The sequence below is a fragment of the Harpia harpyja genome, chromosome 1 (assembly GCF_026419915.1).
Source record: "Harpia harpyja isolate bHarHar1 chromosome 1, bHarHar1 primary haplotype, whole genome shotgun sequence".
NCBI lineage: Eukaryota > Metazoa > Chordata > Aves > Accipitriformes > Accipitridae > Harpia > Harpia harpyja.
The window spans coordinates 109253791-109271236 of record NC_068940.1 but is presented as its reverse complement, the minus strand read 5'-3'; the positions used below and the strand labels follow the sequence as shown (position 1 = coordinate 109271236).

Sequence of the window (17446 nt, the reverse complement as noted above, 5' to 3'; positions counted from 1 at the left end):
TGACACTGTGTCTGCTTGCCCCAGCCTGGAGCAGCTGCTGGGTCTCACTGCACTGGTGCAGGAGGGGGGTTTCAGACTTCCTGAGAAGGGGCTCTCACATCTAGGCCAGCCAGAGTGGAACAGTCTGCTCTTGAGAGCTATTGCAGGAGAAGCTGCTTCTGAAGTCAGGGGGTATCGCAAATGACTGAGCCCAAACCCAGAACCTCATGAAGATCCAGTTTTGCACGGGGCGCAGCTGCACACACAATCCTGAGTCAACAGTGCAGAGGACTGTGTGATTCCACCGCTGACTGGGTGTCCAGCCATGAAAGCCTCTGTCGCTGGTTTGATGAACATCAGCCAGCCCATGGGGCAAGGGAGCTCTGTGCTGTAGTAGCAACACTCACTGCAATCCCGCCAGAGGTTCCTCGACAGGGAGAAGGCTCTCTCCAAGGGTGTGGGACATGGTGCTGCTGGGATGCCAATTGCTCCAAGGTTTGACATGGAGTTTGGGTCACACAGGGTCCAGTTAGTCACTGGCTCCCTTCCCTGGGAGACACAGCTTGTAAGAGTGGGCAACATCCCTGACAGCCAGAGCCAACTTCGGCTTCTGGGGTACCCTCCCTGATGCCACAGCAAGGGCTGGCCTATCTCCATGCTGCCCGGCAGGGAGTGCTCCCTCCCCATGGCCCTTCCCTCTTCGCCAGGTGCGTTCTGATAGTCTGGAGTGCGGACCCCGTGCTCAGCCTGCACAGCTGAGTCCTCCTGCACAGCCCTGCAGCCTCAGAGCACTGGAGGGTGGCTCTCCCTGCCCATCGGCTGCTGGCTCTGGCTGGCCTGCGTGGGGACAGCCACAGCTCGGAGAACAGCAACCATTAGGACAAAGCTGTGCTCCTGGTTTTAGGTGGGTGCTTCTTTGCATGGCGATGTTTGTTGCAGGTCCTGAGACAGTTCTTCAGGATCCTTTCATGACCTGGATTTCTGAGCACCTTGCTGGGGCAGGGGAGCACAGCTGGCTACCTGCAGCCACAGCAGGACGGCTTCTGCCTCTGTCCCCTGCACCACCGACCTGGAAAGGAGAAAGTGTCCTCAGGAACTGCCTTGCCTGGTGTTGCTCACAGCATCCCCAGTGTGGGCTTGGCCTGCTCAGGTAGCAACATCTGCTGGCATTCACTCTGGATCAGCGGAGGTAAATGTCCTCTGGCAGCTGACCCCAGCTGCCCTGCCCTCAGGGGAGCTGGCAGTTCCCTTCGTGCAGTGGTGGAGCTGCCTGCACCTGAGAGCCACAGCTCAGGTAGTCCCTGCTTCTCCCTCCTTGGATCTGGGCTGGTCTGAGGCAGAAACTGTTAACTTATCTATGCTACATGGCTGCAGAAGGGAATAAGATGCCATTTGCAGGAATTGCGATAGCTCCTGCACATGAACTGATGCACATACATCTGGGCCAGCTGGGGGGGGACGGGGAGGGCAGAGGGAGGTGGGATAAAGCAGTTGTGCACCTATAAGCAGTGCTCTGTCACTATAAATGTGTCCACATGAGGGGTCTGTGCCACTGCTACCTAGCACGGCACAGCAGTCCAAGATTAAGCACAGCACTCGGAAAAATGTCCACAGATCCAGGCTTGGGGTTGTGACATTGAAAGGAGTTAAATTTTATTTTAGGGTCCCAGAACCCCCTTATTCTCACTTGGCATTTCTAGCTGACGCTGTGGTTTGATATGTCCTGTGCCAGTGACAGCATCTGTTTATTGTGCTCTTAACCCACCTTCCCCCACCACCACTCTACCCCCCCCCCACGCTGTGCACGCCATTGCCAACCTGAACTCTGTGTGCAAAGCAACCCCCACTCTGCACACTTGTTCATCGACTGCCTGTAGACTGGATTGGAGAACCGGAGCTTTCAGCTTCTAAGAAGTTATTTGGGTTTTGGCTTTTTTTTGTTGTTGAGTTAGATCGGTCCCAGAGCCAGTACACAACGCAGCCTGCAAACTGTCGCGTTAATGTACCTGCAAGTGCTGCAGAGAGGTGCAGCTCAGTCTGGTGCTGATGGAGGTGAGAGACTCACTGCTGTCACCGGGGGTGTTGGAGAGAGCTGCAGAACAGCAGAGTGCTCCTTGTGCAGAACAGAGCTCCCCTGTGAACCTCATGCATTGCAATGAGCCTGATGCCTCCTGCACAGCACAGAGCAAAGCACTGCAACACACCAGTGAACGTGGGGAATGGCACTGCCCACACTGCACAAAGTGGCTGCAGCACCTCCCCAAATAGAAGAGCTGCTGGGGCAGAGGGTGCAGCATGCCCCACAAGCTGGGATATAGGTGCTGCATCATTTAGACTAGGGTGGGTGGGAGGAGAGCAACAATAAAAAACTGGGCAGTAAAGACAGACCCTGGCATGACAGAGCCATGCAGGTGGGAAGGGACCTTGAGAGGTCTCTGGTCCGACACCTGCTCAAATCTGGTCCCATTAGATCAAGATGCTCAGGAACTTGTCCAGCTGACTTCACGAATCTCCAAGGATGGCAATCCCACCTCTTTGGGCCCCTGTTCCAGTGTCTGACCACCTTCCTAGTATTTTTTTTCCTTACAGCTATATGGAATTTCCCATGTACCACCTTCTGCCTGTTGTCTTGTGTCCTGGAGTAGGAACTGGCGGGGGGGGAGGAACTCTTATGTGGATATCCAAACGTGTATGGTGTATGTGCACATGTATGCTTGCATGCGCATACACAGAGTGAAAGTTAGATACAGAGATATGTATATACATGGACATGCATTTATTTATACATATGTTTATACATATATATACACACATATGTACAAACAAAACTTATTTTGCCCTCTTGAAGACAGTTTCATCATTTACAAGGGAATTCTCTCTACCCAGACCTGCCCACGCATTTACCTGGACAACGGTTCTTAAAGAACTAGGAAAGGAGTAGTGATTGCATCCCATGGGGTGTTTATTCACTCAGTGGTCCCCTCTTAGGAAAAGGTTTTCAGTGCAACAAAGCTGGTTCATAGCATTCTCTAACAATGGGCTTGTATGAAGATTTGATGGCCACAACATGGTGCTGGTGCCACTGTTGTTCATTCAACCTCTCCAGGACTTGCTCGGATGCTTAGCTGCTCACACGGATACTAGGGGCTCACAGAGGAGTTCCCCAGGAGGTCATGCCGGGCTTTTTTTTCCAAAGCTAGTGCGCAGCAGTGGCTGTGATGGGCCCTCTGGTCCCAGTACAAGCAGACTTGAGGCAGGGCAGAGGAATGCTGTGCTGTGGGGGAATCTCTGCTGCTGGGGGTTGCCTTTAGGGAGCAGCTCACTGTACTCCTGGCCTTGGTCAGAAGTACCACGTGGGCGTCATCACTGCAGGAATCCTGCAATGCAATGAACCTATAGCCTGGTGGGGATAAATTGGCTCTAACTGCACATGGGCAGGAGACAAATAATCTCCCTTCCCACTGGCCTGGCACCTGGGAAGGGTCATGAGCTCCCCCCAACCACCTCCAATTCCTTTACAGTCAGCTCCACAGCAGCACACAGAGTTTAGGGTGCAGCTGCAGAGGGGATTCAGCAGCTAGTCTGGTCATGATGACCTCAACAGCGGTGTGCAAACTCCCGGTGGGTGTATCTATCTTCAGTGTCAAAGGAAAATGAGCCAAGACCTGAAAGAAGTTATCAAGGGCATGCTGGAATTGGGGTTTAGGAGGAGAGAGAGAGAGACTGTAGCCACACTCTGCTGTGCTGCTGCTCACTCAGGTGCTGGGCAAGCTATGAAGCACTTCACAAGACTGCAGTCCTTGATGATCCCTCGCTAGCCAGGACTGCTGAAACCCTTCCCAAACAAACAGGGGCTCCCACTCACCTGCCTATGCTGGCCCTTTCACAGCCTACCAGCTTGTGCCAGTGTCCTCAGGTGCCAGGCTGACATCTCCTGCAGAGGGCTTTGTGAGGACCTGTGCTGTGGACTTCTGCACCTACAGGCAGGCCAGATGATACCGAGACATGAATGGGCACAGGGTGCAGGTGCTGTAGTGGAGCATATCGGTGCCGTATCTTGGTAAGCACAGGCCAAGGGAGCTGGGACATTGTGTCACACCTCTGCCCACTCTTTCAAAGAGGCAGGGCTGATTGGGAATGGAAAAGTGCAGACCAATAGCATGATCTCTGCTTTGGCCATCTCTTTTAAAAGCACCTCCGCATGGACCCAGCGTGTGGTCCCAGCTGCCTCAGTGCTGGGTAGTACTGCCCCATGCCATGGCTGCTGCCCACCTATGTACCCCTCTGCCAGGAGGCTGTGCCAGCTCAGCTAGGGCTGCGAGAGGGCCCATGGGGCTTTGCAGGTTGTGCCCCGTGGGGCTTGTCCTGGCCTGGTCTGCTGTGCCCAGGCTCTCTGGGAAGTGTTGTAGACCTGTGGCATGGCTGGTTTCCAGCCTGGGGCTGCACACCCTGGATGTGTTCATGGCATGAGTCTGCATCCCTTACTCCTGCCCTGCAGTACCCACACCCTGCTGCAGCCACTGCTTCAGCTGAGTGGTGCTGGCAGGGTCCTTATGGTGCTGCCAAGGAGCTGGTGTGGTCATCGCTGCTGCTAGGGGCTGCATCATGCAGGGACAGCCCCCCTGTGCTGCTGCCTTGGCACACTCTTGTGGCGTGCAGAGCAGAGTGGAGGGTCCGCCTGTGCCCTCCCTGACACCAGCCTAAACATGGACACAGCAACTCCTGCCCCTAAACATGGACACAGCAGCTTCTGCCTTAGCCTGTCCTGCTCTGGGACCGTGTGAAGCCATGCGGGCCACCTTGGTGCTGAGCTGTGCTCCAACAGTGGGATAATGCTGGGCTGGGGCAAGGCAGGGCAGGACCGGAGTGCTGCTGCTGGGGCCTGGCCCCACTGCCGGATGAGGACATGCTATTTTTCTTAACGGGGACACTGCTGTTCAGCGCAGACCCCTTCCTGCTGGGAACGGGAACGGTGTGCCACAGCCCAGAGGCTGCCCGTGCCCAGCACAGGCCCTTGCACTGGGGCAGCACACTGGTATGGGGTGGCAGTGCATCCTCCCTTAAGGAAACCAGGGCCACTGGTGTGCCAGCAGCCCTCGATGGCCTTGCCTGCCCTCTCATGAGCTGGAGAAAAGGGCTTTTGTCTTGGCTCTTCGGGGACCATGTCAGAGCCCGCGGGGAAGCTGCTGGCACTCCCTTCCCCCGGGTGCAAGCAGAGGGGCAGCCCCCGGAGCCCCCCTCAGCACCCGCTTGCAAGATGCGGGCACAGCCGGGCACTGCGTCTGTCTCCACGGGGCTGTGCGCTGGCAGTGGTGCCACCACCAGCAGGACCTGGCCAGGGCTGTGGGTGCCCCGAGGGGGGCTGCAGACCCCCCCAGGAGGGGCTGCTCAGGGCCGTGTGGCCCCCCCAGGGCTGTCCTCCCGCGGCTCCTATTGGCACGGCCACCGCTCCCAGCCCCGACCCCGAAGGCAGAGTGCGGAGTGGGCGAGGGGTTTGCCTGGAGACCCCGGCCCAGGGCTGGCTCTGGCGCGGGGTGCAGGCTGTGCCGCCGGCCAGGGGCACCCCGGTGGGTCAGGGCAGGGCTGGGATGGGAAGGGAGGCACCGGGGCTGGGCCGGGCGGGATCCCGTGCGGGAGATGATGTATGGGCAGATGTATCAGATCGCACAAGATAAACAAGCAGTGAATTTCATCAGGGCCCATCATGGCTTTAATTTGGCTGCCTAATGAGTCAGATCCAGCCGCGCAGATAAAAGTTGTCAGAGCCGCAGCCCTAATGAATTTCTTGCCACTTGTAATCAAGGCAGCTTGTCTGAGGGGGATGATTAATGGGCCCCAGAGGAGCTGCCGTCCCTCGGCTTCCATTCCTGCTAATGCAGTCGCCAGGAAATTAACCAAACCCAGCACCGGGCTGGGGCCGGGGCCGGTGCAGGGGCACCGATGTGCGCTGCGAGGGAGAGCGGGCACGGGGGACGAGGGGCAGGCACAGGCTGGGACCGGGACCGGGATGGGGACCACGGCACTGGCACACACAGATAGTTAAGGGGCTGGTGGAGGGGCCACCACCAGTGAGGCAGCCCTCTGCCATGGGAGCGGCACAGGGAGGAGGCAACGGGGGTCTGGAGGGGACTGCTGAGGGTGACCTGTGGCAGGGGGGGTGCCCGGGGTGGGGGGGAGTGGGGTGTTTTAATGGCGCCTTTCTTTACAGTACTGCCATGCAGGCTTGGGGACCCAGACCTGTGCCCAGTCCCAGGCACCGGAGCCCCGAACTGTCGCTTGTGGTACGGCTTTGGGTGCAGCCAGAGGAGAAGCGGCAGCGCTGGGGCCTTGCTCTGCCAAAAGCTGGGAGAAGCATGTGGGGTCAGGGATGGTAAGGCAGAGATCCACGGCTTCCTTCACTGCTTGGGGGGCTGTCTGCGCTTCGGGACTAGATGACCTCCAGGCTTCTGCAGTCATCTTCTTGCCATAGCAAACCACCCAGGCTCCTTGCTTGCCAAGACAGCCCCATCTCTGCCTCCCTCCACAGCTTCAAAGTCACTGTACTGTGCACAGGGACCAGCTGTGCATCTCCCCCAGCACTTCTGACCTGGCATGTCCCCTGCCCAGCACACACCTCTGCTGTGCCCATCTCTGATCTTGCCAGAGCCATACATCCCTCCGGGGCCATGTCCCTGCATTGTCCCACAGAGCCCGAGGTTGACACATCTCCCCTTCCCATCCCAGCACTCTGCCATGTCCACCAAGGGGCCCAGTTCAGCACAGGACTGCTGTTACCAACTCCCGAGCTGGAGGAGAACGAGCTGAACATTTGTCAGTCTGGGATGGAAATGCACCAGACCTCATGGAGCGGGCAAGCAGCAGACCGGAGGCTGACCTGGAGGCCCAAAAGGCAGCAGACAGAAAACAGCCTGGCAGGAGGTGGGTCGCTTTATTGGCCTTTATCTCCTTGGCTGCAGATAACACACACAGGGCAACTCATGGCAAAGAAACAGTATATACAGAGTGTCCATATAAATATTTCCAATGTACATTTTATACACAAGTGACAGAGACGTTCCACAGCAGCGTCCAAAGCCTTGGGGTTCCAGCGCTCAGCTGCAGGCTTGGCCCAAAACCAATGGGAGACGCTCATCTCCTCTCTCCTCTCACTCAGCCGGAGACCAGCCCCGCCTGGGCATCAGCGGGAGCCAGTGGGGATGCTCTGATGGAGACACTGTGTATGGCTTTGGGGCTTGAACCTGGAAGGACAGTGACTCTACAGACAGACAGACACACAGCTGGGGATCCCAGGGTGACCATCCTCTTCCCCCTCTAGGTCACCAGGGAGGCTGGAGAGGCCTTCATCAAGGGGCTGCGTGGGAGAGATGCTCCCTTTGCTTCAGCACGTGGGGAGTGGTACCAGCGAGCGCATCCCCTCCTGCACTGGCGAGAAGCAGAGAGGAGCACAGGGGTGCAGTGGAGAAACATGCACCTCCTGCTGCCCCCCACCTGCCCACTGCACCAGGGGTGCACAGAAAGGCTGACACGGGAGGGAAGGCAGGAGGGAGGTGCCCAAACTGTCCTACTGTTTGGGAGAGCAGGTGCAGCAATCGCCCTCCCCAGTACCAGCTGTGCAGGGGAGGGTCACACACCTGAACTGCCTCCAGCCCTTGTATTATCTACATGTGTGTGTGATGGGGGGCACAGAGAAACTGCCTCTCCTCCCCCTGTACCGGTCGTGAGAACAGGGTGTGCTGGAGCCCCTCTGCAAGCTGACAGCGCCGGGTCTGCACAGCCCCCCGCCCCAGCGGCATGGGCAGAGTCCGCAGGAACTGGTGCAGAGGAGCAGGCTGCTGGCTCCCCGGCCTCCTCCCGGCTGCAACGGGGGTCCCGGTGGGGGAGCGATCGCGGCGGGCAGCCCGGCTGCGCTGCTCTCGGACCCACTCCTGTGGCCCTGGTCCCCTGGCAGAGCTGGAAGGCGGCTGTGGGGTGAGCGGAGGGCCCGTGAGGAGCTAGACAGCACTGGGGCTGGAGCCGAGCTCAGCTGGCACCACGGTGCAGGCATTGTTGTTGGCGTTGGTGTTGCGGCGGGGCAGGCTGGGGGTCAGCGTGGTGACGGCACTGTCGCTGGGGCATCCGTGCTGCAGCAGGATGTCAATGCACTCCTGGCTGCCGGCTCGCCGGGCGTAGGCCAGCGGGGTCAGGCCCCGAGCATCCCGGCTCTTCACATCCACCCCGTACTGTGCAGGAGAGAAAGCAGCCGGTCAGTGGCACCCAGATGCCACGCAACCCATGGGCACGGGGGTGGCGGCGCAGCAAGAGCACCGGCAGAGGCAGAGGGGCTCTGTGGCACTGGGGTGGGCAGGGAGAGGGAGATGGTGGGGTGGGCAGGGCAGTGCCAGCGGGCATGTGGGGGAACCCATGGGAGGAGGATGGACGAGGGGTGTCCCGAGAGGCGCTGCAGTGGGGAAGCACCGGGATAGGGCCAGAAACGCTGTGGTGGAGGCTGCGAGGTCCTGTCTTACCCAGATGAGCAGCTGCGTGAAGACTACGTTGGCCATGGCGCAGGAGAGATGCAGTGCCGTGCGCCCATCTCCATCACCGTAGGTCTCATTCACTTCTTCCTTGGTGCCATGGGCCAGGAGCGTCACCACGAGGCGCAGGTCATCCTCTACCACAGCCCGCAGCAGCTGCTGGCCCAGCGGGATGTCCGACTGGGGCAGCGGAGCCAGGAAGAGCTTCTGCTCATACTTGGCCCGGATCCAGCGCTCCTTCTCCTCCCTGCCAGATGGGACACTGTCACAGGTGGGTCAACCTGCCTGGGCTCCACGTGCAAAGGGGCACGCGTACCAGCACTGTCACCCCGAGGGCACCCTGTGTTAGCAGTGAGCGTTTGTCACACACAGGCATACCTCGCATAGCCCCGCTGCAGACACCTCCCCTGCTGTGCCCCCCCCCCCCCACGCACGGCTGTCACTGGGGCTCTGTCACACTGCTCCGGACAGATGCCTGAGACACACTTGTCCCACTGCACCTCCTTATAGCTCCCTACGTACACTGTGCACTTACGTCCATGCATGTACAGCAGCAGCATCCCACACCCAGACCCCACACCTGTCACTGTGCACAGGAACACCCACACCTCTATGCTAGTGCCCCTACACACTCTCCTGTGTGCCCATTGCGTGGGGACCGTCTCTGTCCCTCGCTCGTGTGTGGGCCATGGCCAGCGGCAAGAAAAGGTTAGTTGCTGCACATGACAGCCCGGTGCCACGGGAGGCACGTTATCACTGCTGCCGTCTCGCCTGGTGCAAACAAAGGCTGCGGCAGCGTCCGTCCCGCCTGGGGCTGCGGGGCCGGGCGGATCGATGTGTGCCGTGCCGCTGCTATCTGCTGCCATTCTATCCATCTGCATCTGGCGGGCGGCCATCAATGCCCTGCGCGGAGCATGCTCACTCCTGCCGCCCCCTGACCCGCTCTTATCCGTTGATAAGCTGCAGAATGGGCTCTTGTTGGGATGAGTGACAGGAGAGTCGCTCCGATAGGGACAGACAAGGGCCTGAAAGGGACGCACCCTGGAGACCAGCACAACGCTGCCAAGCCATCTCTGTTAACCCCTTCTGCTTTGCAGCCAGCCACGGCTCCGGCAGTCACCGCATGGCCACGGCTGGCCATGAAGCCCTGCTACCCACCAGGACAGTGGGAGAGGGCCTCCACGGCCCAGAGAGCAGGCAGGACCCCAAACACTGGAGCACCTCGAGGATTCCTGCCCACCTCTCTGTTTGACTGGATGGCTGCTCCCAACCTCCTGCGGCACCCTCAAGCCTCCCGGTGTGGTTGTCTGAGCAGCATCTCTGCAGTTCCCAATCTCCCTTACCGGCTGCTGTCAGGGGTGGGCTTGGGGTAGCCTTCCACCGCTCCTTCCCAGACAGCGTTGGCCAGGGCATTGCCGATGGCTGTCATGACCATGAGAAGCTCGCTAGGCCAGTCGTCCAGGTCCAAGGAGCGCACGCGGGACAGGTGGGTGCCCAGGTTGCGATGGATCCCAGAGCACTCAATGCACATGAGGGAGCCCAGGTTCAGACTTGCCCAGTCCGGATCTGAGGGCAGCAACATCAGTGGGGGAGAGTTAAATACCAGCATGCACTCACCAGCCTGTCTCCTACGATCCAGGAGACACATATTTGCAGGCACCTGCCCAGCAGATCCCTTCTGAGCCCAGTGCCCCAGCAGCACAGAGAGGCAAGGCCCCCAGGCTGGTGAGTAAGGGGTCACGGACCAGCGTGGCAGGTGGGTCAGTAGCCCATGCCTGAAGAATGGGCCCACTGCAGGAGAGGACGAGACAGCCCCACGGTGTAGGTCTCTTTGCGGTAAGAGAGGAGGTGGCTGGGATGGAGTCCCTCTCCCCTCCCTGGGTGAGCAGCCCCACCTCCCAGTTTCTCCCCACCGTTTCTTACTCGGTGCGTCGCAGTCCACACAGAAGCTGTTCCCACGTGCGGTGCGGACGGCCTGCATAGCCTGCGCATCGCTCTGGCTGCCCAGCCGAGCCTGAAACGAAACGCACGGGAACCCCATTTACTCAAGGCCAACCGCCCTGCCACGTGTCCTCTCATCACCAGCCCAAGAGCCCGTTGGGGAGCCGCCAGCACCTCGCTCCAGCAGGCACCCCGCAGGCTCTGCTGCAGGAGTGGTGTCCAGCGCGGGGGCTCAGAGAACGGGGTCTGGAGGGAACATCGATTCCTAGCCCGCCGTGTGCCGCAGGAGCAGGGGATGGTGGGCTGGAAGGGGGAGCGAAAAGGCAGAGCTGTCCAAGGAGGGAGCGGACAGTGCAGGATCCAGTCCTGGTGGGATGCAGAGAGCTCCGTGGGGCTGGAGCCAGGCTGGGGAGATGACAGGGAGCTCAGAGAGGTGACAGGACACCTGAGGTGGAGCACAGTCCCAGAGACGGGATTCAAACCTGACTGGGAGCAGAGAGATCAGGACGGGATCCAGCCTGGACAGACAGGGAAGCCTGGACAGGGACAGACACAGCAAAGCAGGTGCCAGAGAGGAGGGAACAAAGCAGAACTCGGCCAAGGCCTCTTACCTTATTTTTGCTGCTCTCACAGCCCTGCAGGCTGGCCAGGATCTGGCTTTCAATGGCCTGGACCCAAAGCTCTCGCTCCTCTGACGTTGAGGCCTCAAAGAGCCACGTCTGGCCCGTCAGGGACACGATAATGAACTCAAATGGCTCATCTGGTTCTGGAAAAGAAAGGTGTGCCATGACATGGGTCAGGGAAGGAGGGGGTCTGCCAGCCTCGCAGGGCGTGAGCAGACGGACAGATCCCTGCGGGGATCGCCGGCAGCAGTGGTCCCCGGGAGGCTGGGACAGGGAAGCGCAGGCGGAGAGTGCCTGCAGGGAGGAACCAGAGCTCTGCGCCAGGCCATCACTCCTGCTGCTTGCACAGATCCCTGCGTGCCAGCTCTGCTAGCGTGGGCTTGCTTTTCCTGCCGCACACGAACACTCGCAGCCTTGTTCCCCCATCACCCCGGGCCGGGAAACCCAGGAGGGTGTAGCATTGGACTCCTGGAAGCTGCCTGCGCCCTGCTCTCCGTGCCCTCTATGTCCAACCCTCTGAAAAACCTGCTGACCTCTTGAGCAGTGAAATCAGCTCCTCCGCAGAGCTGCTGGCCCCCCCCAACAGCCCCATCACCCCCAAGAGCCCACAGAGTGCTTGGTGCCTGCTGATGAGCAGCTTTAGCGGGACAGGGCCCTGCACACTGAATCAGGAGATGCAAGGAGGGTCCTTGCAGTGGACTCAAAGGCAGCTCTTCACAGACCTGTGCATTGAGAAGGGGCATCATCGCCAGCTGAGGAGCGCAGCAGGGCAGGGATCCCGCTTGGGAAGCCCTCGGTGCCTGGGTGCTCCACGGACCCACACAACAGGGCGCAGCCGCTGTTTTCCCATAAAGAGGCATTAAAAGTCACAGAGACCCAGGCAGGAGCCACGGAGAGGCAAGAGTGATGCTATTCTCAGCTCTGGCACCTCTCAGTGCCCTGCTGGGCAGATGGCCTCCGGCTCCCAAACTGGGGAAGCTGGTGGCCACGGGGGTCCCTGGAAGTTGCCCAAGCAGAGCTGCTTCCATGAGGCGTGTGGACGGCAGTGGGCAGCGGGGACACGTGCAGGGCAAAGTGCCCGGGAGGGCACGGCCAGGCGACCTGCTTCTCAGCCTCTCCTCTGCGCAGCACCGGCATCTGCGCCCCGCAAGCAACCCCAGAAGATACAGCCTCAATATTAAAGCACTTCTCTGGCCGTGAAACACGTGGGGACAAATTCCTGACTTTCCTCTTCAGGGAAGATAATTTTTGTGAGCCCCAAGGGTTGCTCAGACCACCAGGCACTTACAGGCTGGGTACAAACAGAAGCGTTAGCATCTCTACAAATGCAGGCTGCCTGGTGGGTTTCCAGGGAGGGTGTCAGGGCACAGGCACCTCTGCGCTGGGTGGCAGAGCCAGGAGCAGAGAGATGGGGGACAGCGAAAATGTGTGAAAGCACCCCAGGCCCCCTGGGCCTAAGAAAACAGCCCCAAAACAACCAAGAGCCTGCTGAAAACCAAGGCTTAAAATGTGGTCTCCCCTGCTGGCTACTGCTCTGATTGCTGTAACGCCCTCCCAGTCTGGGCTGCCAGGGCTGGGCTCTGCCCTGCCAGCCCTTGCCACGGGCTGCACCGAGCGGGCGCACGGGCCTCAGCTTTACATGGGGTGCCCTGCCTCATCTTTGCACCCGAGCACCACCGGCATTTACCTTTTATTGCCAACTTCAGTAGTTAGTGCAGTAAATGACTTAACTAAGCGGGGCCTGAATGGAATGACTAATAAACGTTATGTCACAGCACACGCTTCAGCTCATAGCAAAATGATTTGTAATTACCTAATTAGCGTTATGCAAATAACACCCTCATCTCCATAATGTGCCTTCCCAGCTCTCTATTAAAAGCAGGGAGTCAACTGCACAGCTCCAGAGACAGCAAGGAGGCCAAGGGGACCAGCCTGGTCCACAGCAAGGCAGAGCTGTGCTGGCCTCCAGCCTGGCAGGGTCTGTGCCTGCCGGGGCAGACACGGGGAGGCGAGCGGAGGGGGTCTGGTGGGGGTCCTCTCTTCTGCCCAGCTTCCCCTGCAAGCTGCAGCCAGAAGAGTCTCTTACTGTGGAGGGAAGCAGCAAGAGGGCAATGACTGAGGAACTTGCTGCAGCCCGCAGCACCCCAGCAGGGCTAATGAATGGGTGCAGAGACCACCAGCCGGGTCCCACCAAGGGCACGGTCAACCTCAGCTGCTGCTGGGCTGCCTGGCACTGGCTGAACAAGACTGTGTCCACAAACACTCTCAGAAAATGGGTGCAGCCACGGGAAGTCTCCTTGAGGAAAGACAGCTTCGATGGGGGTGGTGGGAGAGCACAGCCCTTCCTCTCTCGCAAGTGCTCTCTCCAGGCTCTTGTTTCCTTTGCAGGCACCACCACCTGCATTAACAAGTACCGGGCACAGCACCCAACTCTTATCTCTTTCCATCATGCACAGCTGCTTACCCCAGAACAACCCGAGAGTAAAATGCTGCTTCTGCTACTGTGCCACGGTGGAGAGTGTCATGCTACTCACGCAGCGGGCTCAGGATCTTGTATTTCATGGGGGCTAAAAGCATGAGTGACATCTAGTTGGAAAGAAGCCTGCCCTTTGCCATGGCTGAGACCACTCCATGGTGTGTCCTGCACAGATCCCAGCAGCAGCCATGGGGGCTTGGAGATAATTAGCGCTGATGAAATGGACTGGTGCAGGAATGCAAGGCTTGGTCTCCACACCAGCAGACCCTTGGGAGGATCGAATAACTCCAGGGAGAAGGGCTCTCCAGGTGAAGTGCCAACTGGCTTGCCTTTCCCAGATGGGAAGGGGAGGCTGTTTCACTCATTTCACGACAGAATCAGCTTGGGACTCTTCCTCTGAGGAAAGATGTCTGCAACTGCCTTTCTCCTGCTGGGAAGGAGAAACTCTGGGGCATCAGGAGGAGGACAAGACTGCAAGGTGCTGGCAGCCAGTCACGCTGCTGGACTCTCCTCCTCTCTGCGATGCCCTTGCCTAACCAGGACATCGAGGTTGCCCAGCACTTCGCCCTTTCCTCCATCTCTCAGCCACAGAAGAGACCCCACAGTCCCCGCTCTGGGGAGCTCCCTGCAGGCAACATGCCTCCTACCCTAAGGATATTTGCTGTGGAGGCTCCAAGGACACCAAATCCCAGCTCAAAAACAAGATTCTTGGAAAATATACAGCCGGTAGCTTCTGAATACTGGGAGAAGAAATAACCAGACAACAGCCGGGCTAATAGCCACTGTTCCCTCGGCTAGCTAGCACCATCCTCTTTGCGAGCACTGCCAGACCCTGGACATGGGCAGGGAGCACCCAACCACTGATGGCAGCCAGCAGTCAGGCGACGCAGGAACCTGCTGCCACGGCACTCAGCCGGACCTGCCCAGCCCCTGCTCAGCTCCAGCCCACCCATGACCAAGCAGCTGCTGCCACCTCTTCCACCATCCCAACCTGCGACTGGGATCTGCAGTCCAGGGACTCGAGTGCTCCAGCTGTTCTGAGACAGTTCCTTCTCCCTCTGCAGGAGGCTACAAGAGAGCAGGGATCAGGCCCTGAGAGCTGCAGAACCAATTGCTGCCCAAGGCGAACCATTAACAGAAAGGAAGGAAAGAGTGGCTTTTTTTCCTGGGGGGCAGTGACTGCCCAGGTGCTTGAGGGAGCATTTGCAGTTCCCAGATCTCGGATCAGGCCACGCTGTTGGAGCAGCGACCAACAAAGCCACTCCTGGGGCACCCCAATATATCAGAATGGGCCCTATTCTCCTTAAATCTCTCCCACCCTTGGTCTGAGCCACCTGTGGCAGCTGTCAGTGTGTTGCAAAGCCTGCTTGGACCTGGCAAGTACTGGATGCACTTCAAGTGCTCCCTGCTGCTGAGCCGCTTCTGCTGCCACTGAAACAGCAGCAAGCAGGTCGGCACTGTCCCTGGGACACGGTGAGGATTTCTGCCATGGGCTCACATGACTCCATCCTCCTTGTTCCTTTCTCTCGCTTGTTCAGTACCTCCCCACCAAACATGCAGGCAGGAATCCCAGCCCAAGCATTCCTGAGCCAGTGTGCTTCCCAGCAGAGACGAGGCAGCAAACGCCAGCCCTGCAGTGCCTGCCTGCCCCAAGGCTCCCACGCAGGGCTCGCTGGTGCTCCTCTGAGGTCCCCCTGCCTCAGGTGCTGTGCTGGGGCGGGGGGTACTGTGTATCTCCCAGTCCTCTGCTCAGGATGCTCACAGAGGAGGGGCAGGCAGCTCTGCCTGCTGGGGTCCCTGCTGGGCTGCCCACACCAGACCACGGGCAAACAACAAGGTTTCTGGGGCTCCAACCCCACTCAGACGGACTTTCCCACCATCACAGCTCAGGGGCATCCTGGAGCATGGGGCTGCCTGATCCCAGCCCTGGCAGCGGTCCCAGCCAGACCAAAGCCCCAGCGCCGGCTTTGCAAGCCACAGGACCTCCATTCCCCTTCCTCCTTTGTGCCTCATGGATTCCAGCTTTACTCTGAACAAAGGGCCTGTTGCTCTCAGCAGAGCCTGGGAAGAGCTAACAAAGGACGACAGCTTTTATTCCACACTAAGGCTTCTTTTGCAAGCAAAATCACCACCTCTCTCCCTGCAGCAACACAGGACAGCACTGCCGGGTCAGACCTCCTTGGAGGCTTGAGCACGGCAAGGCTATGGCAGGGAAGCGGGCAGCTGCGGGATCGCTCACTTGGATTCGCACGCGGGGTTTGGCAGAGCTGGGAAGAGAATCGAGGACTCAGAGCAGCTTTGAACAGCGTGCAGGCCCAGCTTCTTGGACGGTCTGGGACGAGTTCCTGAGCTCCCGGGGGGGGGCCTGTACAAGTTGAATCAGACTTAAGCAATAGCTTCAGGGAAAGGGGCTTTCTCAGATTTTTCTGGGGAGAGGCACAGGTTTCTGATGTGGCAGGGGCATTTCTGGCCACATGAAAGAGTAGCACAAAGTAGAGGACACAGGCAGAAGGATTCGGACTACCTCTGTTGAAGCAGAGTTGGCAGAACGCCCTTCCCTGCACCATGTGCAGGGGACAGGCTCCTTTCTGGTGGCCACAAGAGCCCCAGAGCTCGCCAGCTCAGACTCAGCAGGGCTAAGGTCCTGGAGGAAGCCACTCCTACAGGAGTGGGAAGCCCTTTCCAGCCACCTCGGGGTAGAGGGGCTATCCCAGGGCCAGAAGGCAGAGCTCGTCTCCCTGGCCCTACGGCTGCCTGCAGGCGTGCTGGTGGGAGTCCATTACGCCAGCTCCATTAGAATTAGTGGGCAGTGGAAATGAACGCGCTTGTCTCTCTCTCTCTTGATGATTTTTTGATGATGTTTTAAAGACTGAGCTCCGTGAAGAGTTGCTGAGCAGAGTTCGGTGCGAGCCGGCTCTGCTAATGGGCGTTAACCCCATGACCCAGCTCCAACGCCGCCCAGCAACGAGTGCTCCAAATGAGAGCAAAATTAGAGAGGGCACTGCACAGCGGCCAGGACGGGCCAGAGCTGTGTGGCACTCAGACCCGACTAGCAACTGAGTCACCAAGCTGAGTGGGCTTGAGGACTTCTGCAGCAACCGCAGCGAGGTGATCAGCCCTTGTGGAGTTACCCTTCACCAGCCTGCTGTGCTAGAGAGGGGGGAAGCCAGCAGCCCCCACTGCCAGCAAGCCAGCCTTGAGACGAAGCATCTCCTCAGGGCCAGCAGATGAGCACCACAGGACTGGGAAGAAATGGGGGAACGGAGACATCCTCTATGCACTGCCAGGAACCAGCACAAAGTGAAAGGAAGAAGGTAAAAACGAAGAGCCCCACCAAGAAGCCAGGGTGGGACAGAGCTCTGCTGCCCAAAGGGACCCGAGAGCTGAGATGCCCAGCAGACCAGTGAATCTGTCACTGTCACCTGCAGAAGCAGCAGGGGATGTTGGAGAGGAGAAGCAGCACAGAGAGGAAGGGAAGCAGTGGCATCCCGGGAGCGCTGCCCTTACGGCTCGTGCCAAGGCCCTTCTCTCTGCTCTCAGTGGGAGGAAGCACAGCTTTGAGCAGAAGTGGTACCTCAGGGCGGCTAAAACCACCATAGCTTCAGCACACGGCTGGGCACAGGGATCCGTCCTGCTCTACGAAGAGCTCAGACTACACACTGCATCAGTGCAGAAGAGGCCAGCCCAGAGACCCCACTGCAAGGATCTCAACGTGGAGTCAAGGGAGTGGCACTTCCCACGGACACCCTGCTTCTCCCTGGGGTGCGGCGTGAAACCCCAGGCCAGTGTGCCTCCCCGGGGAGCTGCAGTGGGACAGGTTGGCCAGATCCCTCACACGTACGCAAGGTGCCCCCCACACAGGGCTGGGGCAGCACCCTCAGAGCACTAGCAGCAATATGGGGCGGGCTGCTCCC

At 59.1% G+C, this 17446-nt stretch overlaps 1 protein-coding gene across 2 annotated transcripts in view; it reads right to left on the bottom strand.

Moving 5' to 3' along the window:
• Positions 1–6888: 6888 nt before the first annotated feature.
• The window catches only part of AGAP3 (ArfGAP with GTPase domain, ankyrin repeat and PH domain 3), a 152794-nt gene continuing 142236 nt past the window's right edge, over positions 6889–17446 (bottom strand). For both annotated transcript variants that reach the window (XM_052809928.1, XM_052809919.1), the window contains exons 14-18: positions 11045–11199; positions 10416–10506; positions 9836–10058; positions 8484–8739; positions 6889–8198 (exon numbers count right to left, since the gene is read on the bottom strand). In XM_052809928.1, the coding sequence (XP_052665888.1) occupies positions 7971–8198; positions 8484–8739; positions 9836–10058; positions 10416–10506; positions 11045–11199 (953 nt within the window). In that variant the 3' untranslated portion in view covers positions 6889–7970. The remainder of the gene's footprint in view (positions 8199–8483; positions 8740–9835; positions 10059–10415; positions 10507–11044; positions 11200–17446) is intronic.